The sequence below is a fragment of the Carcharodon carcharias genome, chromosome 19 (genome assembly GCF_017639515.1).
Source record: "Carcharodon carcharias isolate sCarCar2 chromosome 19, sCarCar2.pri, whole genome shotgun sequence".
Lineage (NCBI taxonomy): Eukaryota > Metazoa > Chordata > Chondrichthyes > Lamniformes > Lamnidae > Carcharodon > Carcharodon carcharias.
Window position 1 is genome coordinate 101,018,922 of NC_054485.1, and position 11,341 is coordinate 101,030,262.

Below are 11,341 nucleotides of genomic sequence, written 5' to 3' on the forward strand. Positions count from 1 at the left end.
TTTAATTCTTGCCTTTTGAACATCCCTGATAGTAATTGCTCCATCACTGGTGGCCATGTCTTTAGATGCCTAGGCCCTAAGCTTTGGAATTCCCTCCCTACACCTCTATGCTTTTAAGATGCTCCTTAAAACATACCTCTTTGACTAAGCTTTGGATCATCTGCCCTTATGTGGATTTTGTTTTATAATTGCTCCTGTGAAGGGTCTTGGGATGTTTAATTCATGTTTAATTGGGATGTTTAAAGATGCTATATAAATACACATTGTTGCTGTTGCCAGGGTATTAGAACCTGTGCGATCAGAAATGAAGGAATAACTTTTAAATACATTAAGTGGGAGATTCATCGCATAATAACCGGGAATAATTGGGAACGCACAAGGTTCACAAGGACATTTAGGGATGGACAATAAATGCTTTACCAGTGATGTTCATCTCTCCTGAATGAATTAAAAAATCCCACCATGACAACATTTTCCCATAAATGTTGTTTATTCAAGAATAATCAAAGATAGCAGTTCAATTACAAGCCTTGAAGATTTCCCATGAATCAATTTGCAAATTAGTTAATACATCTGAGAAAAAAACACACATGAAAGTAACATATGATTGGGAAATATTTCAAATGGAAGACCCCACTCTTCATGCCACCCTCTGCTCTTAACAGCCTGAAAAGATCTTATTATACTTGGTATTTACATTAACTAAAACATGCGGAGGAATATTATTTTGAGAGTTCCCTAATGCAATCATTCTCTCCTCATTTTGTGTACCCACACATTCTCCCTCCCCATCCTCTCTCTCTCTCTCTCTCTCCCCCAATTTCTACCATGTGAATCCTCGGGGAATGCCACAGGGCTCCTGCTTTATGAAAGAGAGCGAGCAGTGTCAGTGAGTCCCCATTGCAAACTCCGATGGGGTCTGACGACATGTTCTTATACCTATTAGGAGAGTTCTTCATGGTGCCCTAGCATATATTTAGCTCCCAACCAACGTCATGTTTAAAAAAAATAGAAGAGGGGCAAGAATTTTAGTTAGGTGGGTGGGCTCGATCGGCGCGGGAGTGGCCAATTAATGCCCAGCCAGCTTGAAACGTGGGCTGAAATGCATGGCACTGCCGGGGTGAGGGCGGGAAGAGGGTGGGCGCAGATGCAAGCGCTGGCGGGCACGGAACGAAAGCTCCCCGAGGGCAGAAAGGTGCCTCAGGGAGCTGAGGAATTTAAAAGCAAACAATAAAGACGTTAACATCCAGAAAAAACACGTCCACGGGTCAGAATCAGTCACCTGAACATCTCGATGGTGAAAATTCAGACCATTTTAAAAAAAAAATTAGTAACGGAAACCCCCCTTGGATGAAATTTCATCAAAAATGCAAAGACTGTCCTGGCGGATTTACCCGTCCGCCAACCCCAAGGGCGGACGGACCAGGAAAAATAATCGGGGACAAGTGGAACTTCAATGGGCTTAATTGCCCTCTTGGTTGTCGGCTGGCGCGCTTCCGACTTACGCACGTGCCCGCTGACCAAAATATCTCCCGAGCGCAGGATGAGGTCAGGGTGCACGTGCACGCGCCCGCGCGCTATTTTATGCTCGAGCGGGTCGGGCGCACGCCTGCGCGCCAAGCTAAAAATCCTGCCCCAGGTTATCTGGTCACTATCAAGCCGTTGTTGGCTGCCAGGTTGCTTTGCACAACATTAAATTTGTCGCGTTTCCTACATTTACAACAGTGGCTGCATTTCAAAAAGTCCCGAGTCAGATAAAAGCCAAGTCTTTTCTTAACATTCCGACCCTGAAAGCATTTGCCACGATCTGAACATAAGGGGCCCAGGTCTTCAAAGGCGGCAATGCTGGCCACATCGCCAACGCCCGTGAAGTTTTCGGGGCTGTGATTATGGCCGGAATTTCCCTTCCCCAGCGCGGCCGAGGCGGACCCTGCCCTATATTGCGCGTTTTCAGCCAGGACTTTGGATTCCAGCTGCAGCAGGAGATAGACCAGCGCAGACTCTCCAGGGCAAGACCGGCGAGCGCAGGAGACGACGGACTAAGGGGAGGACGTTTTACGGCATTAGCTGCCACATTCAGGTAAGATTTTAAAGGTCACAAGTCTTTCAATGAGTGGGTGGGTGAGTGGGTGGGTGGGTAGTCAGATCAGGTCGAGTCGGGGAGGCAGTCAAGCTGATTTGGGTCAGTGGGATAGTTGGGTCGGGTGGATATTCGAGTCGGGTCACATGGCTCATCAGGACAGGGGAGTAGAGGTTTGAGTTGGATCCAGTTGTGGTTCTCAGTTCATTTACACTGATTAATCTTTGAATTACACCAGGGATTAAACTGTGGAACATTTCCAGGGGTGAGTATCCAGGTAAATCCGCCAACCCTGAGCTCAGGGTCAGAAGCATGTGGGTATTGCCTGTGGCAGCGCAAGTAAACCCACTGAAAGTTTAAACCTCTCGGGAAATCACAGCGCGCGCGCGAGTGTGTCGGGATGTCTGCATGGTCCTGATGTACAACACCGATTTAAATCCAGATTCCACTGCCCTGGGCTTCGGAAGATTCGGGCAACTATTTAAAATAAGAACCTTTCCGTGTCTTTGGGGTCTTGGTGAGAGCTACATCTTACCTCTCCGTGCTTTCTTCCCACTGGTGCTCAAGTAAGGGTGCAGTTTCTCAGTGAATGTGTCAGTGAACGTGTACAGGTGAGACATGTCATCAGCGTTGTAAAATGACACTTGTCCTTCCTCGTAATCCAGGTAAACACCAACTTCCTTTAATCCCGCTTTCAGAGGCAGAAGTGTAGGAGGCGAGGACATAGCTTCACAGTGTCCGTCGAACAGTTGACCCATAATAGCCCAAAACCCAGTAGCAGGTTCCTGTTTAGAGTTGTCCTTCCCAGGCACGGACTGATAAGCCACACCCAAGCACCAGCTTGTGTTATTTACCAATGCCACTTTCCAATAGTGTCTTCCTGATGTGAATCCCTCAGGCCCCAGGATGCTTGGCCATTCGAAATCCAACATGTCGTTAAAAATATAATGCCTACTGTGATACATCATCATATTGAGCAGGCAGAGGCTTCTGTTTACCATTCCTTCATCGAGTGTCAAAGCAGCTGGAGCTGAAACACAATTGGACTCAAAGATGAAGCTTGTGAGTTAAAGACTTTGACAGCACATCCCGAATTCATGATTCCTTCTACAAAGAAAGACGAGGGCAGCATGGGACACCATTACTGACTTGGACAATTATCAGTATTCCTTCATTGTCAGCGGGACAACATCTTGGAACTTCAACTTCAACAGCATGGTGGGATTACCCCCTCCCCCACCAACAGCGCCATGGGATTACCCCCACCCCCCAACAGCACAGTGGATTTACCCCATTCCCCCCAACAGCACGGTGGATTTACCCCACCCCGCCCAACAGCACGGTGGATTTACCCCACCCCCCAACAGCACGGTGGATTTACCCCAACCCCAACAGCACAGTGGATTTACCCCACCCCCCAACAGCATGGTGGGATTACCCCCAACCCCCCACCAACAGCGCCATGGGATTACCCCCCTCCCCCACCAACAGCGCTGTAGATTTACCCCAACCTCCCAACAACACCATGGGATTACCCCTCTAAAGGTTGTGAGTCCTGTGACATCAGTGGGCAAATACATTTTGTTTCAGTGAACTGATGTCAGTTTTCTACCTGTCAACATGAACTCGGGGAGGGTGGACTGTTACTGCCGGGAGAAAATCACAGGGGGTGGAGTACCTGATTGGCGAAACCGATTTTGTGCCCCACTCAATCTTCAATTTCATGGACCCCAACAGAAATGAGGGTTGGGCCAAGTGCAAAACGGGTGTCCCGTCTACCCCCACTTGACACGCAGCCATTGGCTGCGGTACTTGCTACATTACATCAGGGACTGCCCCTCAGGGAAGTTCTGAGCTGGCCGTACCGTGCTTTGGGATATCTGTAGGCTTGTGACAGGTCCTACATAGGGGCAAGTCCTTCCTTCCGAATAAGGTGCCATTACCTGGGTTGAGAACCTTGAACATCTGATTCCAAATTATGTGCTGTAGAGGGCCACAGAACTCTTCCAGGGTCAGATCAACAGAAACACTACATGCATTTCCAGATTCGCCGCCTGATCTGTTCAAACATTGTTGGATATTTAAACATAAAAATAATTTGAGGTCACATTACACTCAGTCAGCATGGTAATCTAGTTTAACTCCAGCTACACTGCACTTTAGGAGCAAACTCTTTTTCATGGGTGATAGATTAAGGAAGTTGTTATCGGACTTGGTTGGAAATGGTGTGCAGGGTGAACATACTGTGGTGCAGCCAACAGCTCCTTAAGGAGGAATAAGTAAATACTGCAACTTCCCAGAGGGAGGCGGTGGTGTAGCGGTAATGCCATGGACTAGTAATCCAGAAGCCCAGGCTAATGCCCAGGGACACGGGTCCAAATCCCACAATGGCAGCTGGTGGAATTTAAATTCAATTAATAAATCTAGGATATAAAGCTAGTCTCAGTCATGGTACCCAACTGGTTCACTAACGCCCTTTAGGGGAGGAAATCTGCTGTCCCTACTGGTCTGGCCTACGTGTGGCTCCAGACCTGCTGTAATGTGGGAGGTAAATAAAGTTGAGGTAGAGATCTAACTGAATGGCCGGACAGGCTCAAGGAGCTGAATGGCCTCCTCCTCCTGTTCCCATCTTCCAATGGAGGTTAGGGATTAGGTAATACAATGAGGAAAAGGTAGGTGGGGTTTAGTCCTCTCAAAGGGCGATATACTAACGATATTTTCATGATCCCCTCAATAGAATGGTCAACATGATTCACATGCATTAATATAAGAGTTCGTTACATACCTTTCAACAATGGGGGTGGGATTCTGAAATGCAAGGAAGAAAGTCAAGAGAGTTAAGCTTAAATTTAAACTTCTTTGAACTAAAAAATGTACTTTTGATGAGGATTATTTCTGATTTTATTTCTTGAAACAAAAACCCCAAGAATTAACCAAGCAGAAGTGAACATTGGGATCTGGTCAGCTGCGTCCTCTCGGACTGAATCCAGTTCCACTCCAGCCCCTTTCACGTGAGGTTCAGCACTTACATCAGCACCCACCTGATACACAGTGCCGCTCATTACCACCTGCAGGAAGCAGACGGCTCAGCAACTGCTACCAATTCTACAATTAAAAAATTGGCTCACCTTTCACACTCAAACAGCCACAATAGGTGAGGGGGGGGGGGGGGGGGGGGGGGGGGGTGGGGGGGAGGTTGGGGTGGGGTGCAGTGAGGGGGAACTGGTAATTTGAAGGTAATTCTCTACGGGATGAATTGGAACGCTGGTTTGACAACCTGTCCAACGTTGACTTCGATGAAGAGGAAAACGAGGGGCTGAGTATAAAACCAGATCCTGATCCTGTCAGTTCCCCCATAGGTTAGATTAAAATTACCCCAACTGCAGAAAGCTGGCATGGACATGATGGAGTGAATGGCCTCCCTCTGTCCAGTAACCGTTCTATGATTCTAAGCTACTCCATGAACAATTGTTCTGAGTTTCTTTCGTGTTAGTTTAAGGTTATTCTCTGGCAGCATTCGCTATTCATTCCTTCTCTCCTTAACTGTCCAGTCTTACGAAAATACGAACAAGGTGCAGGAGTAGGCCATTCAGCCCCTCGAGCCTGCTCTGCCATTTAATAAGATCATGGCTGATCTAATAGTAGCCTGAAATCTGCATCCCCCCCCCCCGCCCCCTTGCTTACCAAGAATCTTTCCACCTCTGCCTTAAAAATATTCAAAGACTCTGCTTCCACCGGCTTTTCAGGAAGAGAGTTCCAAAGACTCATGACCCTCAGTGAAAGAATTTCTCCTCATCTCTGTTTTAAATGGGCAACCCCTTTTTTATAAGCAGTTGACCCCTCGTTCTAGATCCTTCCACAAGAGGAAACATCCTCTCCATATCCATCCTGTCGAGACCCCCTCAGGATCTTATATGTCCAGACAGGGACCGGAGACGACATAACAGTAACATTCCACACCTCGCCCCCCCACCCCGTTTACCAAAGAGATCTCATTATCATGCACGAATGCTTGTACCTGCAGCAATAAATCCACATCTTGCACGGACAGTCTCTGCTGTATATCAGTTATCTCCTGGTTAAATGATGAGCTTTTGTCTGACAATTCCTTCATGTTTTCTTCTATCTTCTGCGTTATGGCTTTTTCCTTCTCTTCCAGCTTTGTCATCAGAGCGAGCTTCTCGTTGCTCAGGAACTGCTGCATTTCGTCAAACTGAACCTCAATTCTTGACCGCACGCTGCTCGCTCGTTTCTGTTAACGGCCAGAGCTTGTATTTAAGTAGCACCTTCAAAGTCATAAACGCACCCCCACCAAGTGCTCCACCAGGAACAAAATACCACGACGAGCCAGATGAAGCTGGGCCATGACCCATTAAACCGATCGACACTGCCGCCGCCAGCAGCCGCAGGGGAGATATGAGAGGGGGGGCGTTTCACCGGACAGCATTCGGTGGCTAGGCAGGCGAGCGGCGTGACATCGCGGCCCAAGCACCGTGCGGACAGGGCGCGTGGGCGTCGCTGCCCTGCCCGCTAGCGCCGAGGCGAGTGCGGTGTGGGCCGGCAAGGGAGGTGGGGGGGGGGGGGAGGTGGGGGAGAGGGGAAGGCCGGCGCTTCAGCAGGGAACTGGTGAGGCTGATGGTTCCCGGGAGTGGAGCGCGAGGGTCCGCAGTTGTCACCGTCAGGAAGGGGCAGGCCGGGGTCGCCAGCTGACCAGCCCGGAGAGCAGAACCCAAGGCGGCTGCCTGCCTGGTGTGTCTGTGCCTGGTGAGGAAGGGGAGGTGGAGGGGAAGAGGACGGGGTAGGGGAGGGGGAGGTGAGGGGTGGGGGGGGGGAAGAGGGGGAGGGGGAGGGGGGGCAAGAGGGGGCAGGAGGGTGGGGGGAAGGGGGGCAGGAAATTGTCTTTCAAGAGTCCCCCGGGTGTGTTTTTGTGTGTGTCTGCGGGGGGAATGGGGTCTGAGCTGGAGAGAGGTGGCGGGGCGAGCGTTCAGCGTTCACGGGCACCTGAGCGTGATTCCAGTGGGCACCCAGGCGCAGCGGTGCCTTGAACTGGCCAATTCTAAACGAGGACCCAAAGCATTTTTCTTCATCCGCTTGCATCAAAGAAACCCATTCCCCTCCCGCCAGTGTCCGGGACTGTACATTGGGGTGGGGTGGGGGCAGAGTTTCTTCAAAAGTAAACACTCACCTGCCTGTCCACAGGCCTTTATTGCTGGGGGCTGCAGCACTCAGCTAGGCCCGTGTCCACCCACAAGCGTATTGGAAAGGGGTATTGTAGCTGTCATCGAGCTCAGGCCAAGCTTTGCGGCTGCCATTACTGCTCCCGCCACCTGCCCCCAACAATCTCGCTTCACTGACCCACGGCTTGGGAAGCCGTGACATAAGGAGGTGTCAGCTCGGTCAAAGTGGTAGGCTACAAGGAGCGTCCTTAAAGGAGGAGAAGTGAACGTGGAGAGGCGGGGAGGTTTTGTAGGGGAATTCCAGAGCTTAGGGCCCAGGGCAGCGGAAGGCACGGCCACCAGTGGGAGGGCGATTAAAATCGAGGGTGCGCAAGCGGCGAGATTCGGATGAGCACAGACATCTCTGAGAGCTGTGGGGCGCTGAACATTGTGATTAGGTGTAGGGAGGGAGGGAGGGAGGGTGGGGGGAATGGGCAAGGCTATGGAGGTATTTGTAAGTAAGGGTGAGAAATTTAAAATCAAGCTGTTGCTTGAGCAGGAGCCAATGTAAGTCAGCAAGCACGGGGGAACAATTAATGATTGCGGGTTAAGACATGGGTAGCTGAGTTACGGGCGGTCCTCAGTTTACAGAGGGTAGACTGTGTGCGCTGAAGTAGTCAACCCTGGAGGTTATTGGCTATCCCTCGCTAGCGAGGGCGATTGTCTCGCGTGAGTCTGCAGGTGACCGATCAGGCCGACTCGGGATCTGTAAACCTTAAGTCACGTTATCGTGTGGGATTTCTGGAGTCGGGAGGTAGCTAAGGCAACGAATAAGGGTTTCGGAAGCAGGGGAGCTGAGACAGCGACGGGAGTTAGGAGGTAATACCGAGGTGTAAATGGGTGCTCGAGGTGTGGGTGTGCACATATGGTTGAAAACTCATCTCGGGGTCAAAACTGACACCAAGGCTACGAACAGTCTGGGTTTAGTTGTCAGAGGGAGGAAAGGTGGCGAGACAGTAGAAATTTTGGGCGAGGTTGATGGGGGAAGCCAAAGAAAATGGCTTCTGCCTTCACAGTATTAACACAACAACAACCTGCATTCGTATGGTGTTAGGTCACCGATCAGCCATGATCTTATTGGGTGGCGGGACAGGCTTGAGGGATTAATGTGTCCCGATAGTGAGCGTATCAGGAACGTTATCAAAATCTGACACCAAGCCACATCAGTAGACATCAGGACAGGCTTGGTCAAAAGGTTAGGTGTCAAGGAGGGTCTCGGTTGGAAAAGAAAGGCAGAACTGATCGAAGATTAGCCTTGCTGATAGTTGAGGCCTTCTTCCTCTTGAGCTCTCTGCCCCAAGGCAGCTCCAGCCCCCACCACAGGTAGGGCAAGGAGGCAGGTTCTGAATCCCAGCTGGGACAGGGATTGAACCCTGCGCTGTCGGCACCAACCTGATCCTGCCAACTGGCTCCGCCAAGGTGTCCAAGTTGCTGTGGCAGCATGCACATTGTGGCCTGGAGTTACAAATAGTGACAGTAGAGGTTCCAGTTCCTTTCCATCCCATGGGCTGACCAGGAATCTCTCCCACTCTTACCACCGGCCAATGGCATGTGTTGGAAGAATTTACAAGTTGATAGTCCACCTGCTTGGCCATGCCATGAACATACCTTCCTTGGCTGCCAAGTCCTGGGGTGGGACTTGAACCTGGAGTTTCTGGTTTAGAGGCAGGGATGCTACCTGCTGCTCTACAAAATCTGTTGAGACCTAAGAGAAGGTAGGGTTGGGTGAGGCCAGGTGTGAGTGCAAATTAATGTGTGCATCGAGTTTGAGCTGATTTATAACTAAACTACATGTTACTTTTTAGAACTGGCTCCTGGTTTTAGGGCAGTTTGTCTCTTTTGGTGATAGCATATCTGTGCTCAACTTTCAAATACCTCACCTTCAGCCTCTTTAGGTTCTCCGTGTCTTCACCCATTACAACCTGTATTTCTTCAAGTTGTTTCAGTAGAGAATCCATCTCTCCCTGTAGCTTTTCCTGAAACAAAGTGGTGAGTGTTGAACAGGGACAAATCTAGTTTCACCCAATTCAGGATGTCAAAGCACTGGACAGGGCGCATGAAAAAATATTCACGAGAATCAGTTTCCTCATTCCTGGAGCCAGTTACGTGGATGTTCTCGTTGGCTGTTCTCCTTCGAACAGGAGGTTGAGAGGACATTGGATAGAGGTGTTCAAAATCACAGGGGGTTTAAATAGAGCAGAAAGGGAGAAGCTGTTTTCACTGAGAGAAATGTCAAGGGCAGAGGGCAATGATGTAAGGCGTAATTTTACCGCCCAGAATTAAGGCAGGGATGGGCAATGAATGCTGGTCTTCCCAGCAAGATCCACCTCCTATGAAAGAATAACAAAAACCCATCCAACCTCCCCCCCCCCACCCCAGCTCCCCCCACCACCACTACACCACCCCCCCCACACCCCACCCACCTCCACAGCTCCCCCCACCACCCAAAGCTCCCCCCACCACCCACAGCTCTCCCCACCACCACAAACCCCCACCCCACAGCCCACCCACCACCCCCACAGCTCCTCCCACCACCCCACCACCTACAGCTCCCCCCACCACCCCACCACCCACAGCTCCCCCACCACCCCACCACCCAAAGCTCCCCCACCACCCCACCACCCAAAGCTCCCCCCAACACCCACAGCTCCTCCCACCACCCACAGCTCCCCCCACCACCCCACTACCCCCACAGCTCCCCCCAACACCCACAGCTCTCCCCACCACCACACCCCCCCCACCACCCCACTACCCCCACAGCTCCCCCCACCACCCACAGCTCTCCCCACCACCACACCCCCCCCCCCACAGCCCACCTACCACCCCCACAGCTCCTCCCACCACCTTCCCCCCCCCCCCCCACCCTCTCACAGACCCACCCCCCCCCCCACCCCCCCCCCTCCCCCTCATTACCTTGTAGAGCTCAGCTGCTTCCTTTATGGGTCTGACGGTGTGGTCTTTATGAACCCTGGACATGGCGCACACCAGGCAGATGGCTCTCTGGTCGTCCTCGCAGTACAGCTTGAGCTTCTCCTCGTGCTCGGGGCACTGGGCGCCGCCCCCTTCCTGCTGCCTGCGGCCCTCCAGCAGCCCCCGCACACTGGCCACCATGCTGGCGGCCAGGCGGCTGGCCTTGAACGTCGGCTGGCCGAGCTGCCGCCGGCACTGCGGGCAGGAGGCGCCCCGAAGCTCCTCGGCCTCCCAGTGCTGGAGGATGCAGGCGCGGCAGAAGATGTGCTCGCACTCCACCGTGACCGGCTCCCGGTAGAAATCCAGGCAGATCGAGCACATCGACTCATTCTTCAGGTTTTCCAGCTCCTGTCCCGTCGCCATTTCAGCAGCTCCGGCGCCCTGCTCTCACTTCCTACTTTTGCAAGTTTCACTTTCGCATAGACCAGGAAGGATGACTCAGTTTGAAGGGGGCAGGGAAATAACTCTTTGAAACCCCAGCGCCCTCTCGATCCAATGCCGAGTAAACTCAGCAGCGGCTGCCTGTTGACTCGTTGCAATGAAATTACAGGAAGAAGGCTCCAGAGCAGCAGAAAGTACGGGGAGTGCAGAGGGAGGTTTACCATGCTCGGTGAGCTACAAGCACAAACAGCCATTCGGCAATACGACGTGGTGGCAATAATTGAAATGTGGCTTCAAATTAGTGAGGACTGGGCGATTGATATTCAAGGAAGCAAAGTGTTCAGAAACGACAGGGAAAAGGGAGGTGGGGTGGCCACTGTGGATTAGGCAAGACATTGGAGTATTGGAAAGTGAGGATGTCCTGGCAGGGGCAAAGACAGAATCCATTTGGTTGGAGCTGAGAAACAAAAAAGCTCTGATCACACTACTGGGGGAATTCTACAGACCTCAAAATAGTGAGTGAGAGAGAGAAAGGAGCAAATCTACAGGGAAATCACAGAGATGTGCGAGAACTCTATAAAGTGATAATGTTGGAGGACTTTAATTTCCCAAATATTGATTGGGATAGTGTTAGAATACAGGATTAAGAAGGGGAGGAACTTCTGAAGTATGTTCAGGAGAACTTCCTTGACCA

At 51.3% G+C, this 11,341-nt stretch overlaps 1 protein-coding gene across 2 annotated transcripts; it reads right to left on the reverse strand.

The window, feature by feature from the left end:
- Positions 1-470: 470 nt before the first annotated feature.
- LOC121291909 (E3 ubiquitin-protein ligase TRIM39-like) lies at positions 471-10,696 on the reverse strand. Of its 2 annotated transcripts, XM_041213566.1 has the most exons (6): positions 10,210-10,692; positions 9,177-9,272; positions 6,099-6,332; positions 4,866-4,888; positions 4,024-4,139; positions 471-3,110 (listed from the first exon to the last, which is right to left on the reverse strand). In XM_041213566.1, exons 1-6 carry the CDS (start codon positions 10,627-10,629, stop codon positions 2,605-2,607), a joined length of 1,395 nt encoding a protein of 464 aa, XP_041069500.1. In that variant the 5' UTR covers positions 10,630-10,692; the 3' UTR covers positions 471-2,604. The 2 variants fall into 2 exon arrangements, with proteins under 2 accessions (XP_041069500.1, XP_041069501.1); XM_041213567.1 differs by lacking the exon at positions 6,099-6,332 and having other exon boundaries at positions 10,210-10,696.
- Between the last annotated feature and the right edge of the window lie 645 nt (positions 10,697-11,341).

Bases quoted from the DNA above. Each gene is read 5' to 3' on its own strand.
- LOC121291909 (XM_041213566.1), bottom strand. From the start codon at position 10,629: ATGGCGACGGGACAGGAGCTGGAAAACCTGAAGAATGAGTCGATGTGC. The intron at 6,333-9,176 runs GTGAGGTATTTG...GGCCGTTAACAG, and splicing joins AGAACCTAAAGAGGCTGAAG to AAACGAGCGAGCAGCGTGCG. The intron at 4,889-6,098 runs GTACAAGCATTC...CTTGCATTTCAG, and splicing joins ATGTGGATTTATTGCTGCAG to AATCCCACCCCCATTGTTGA.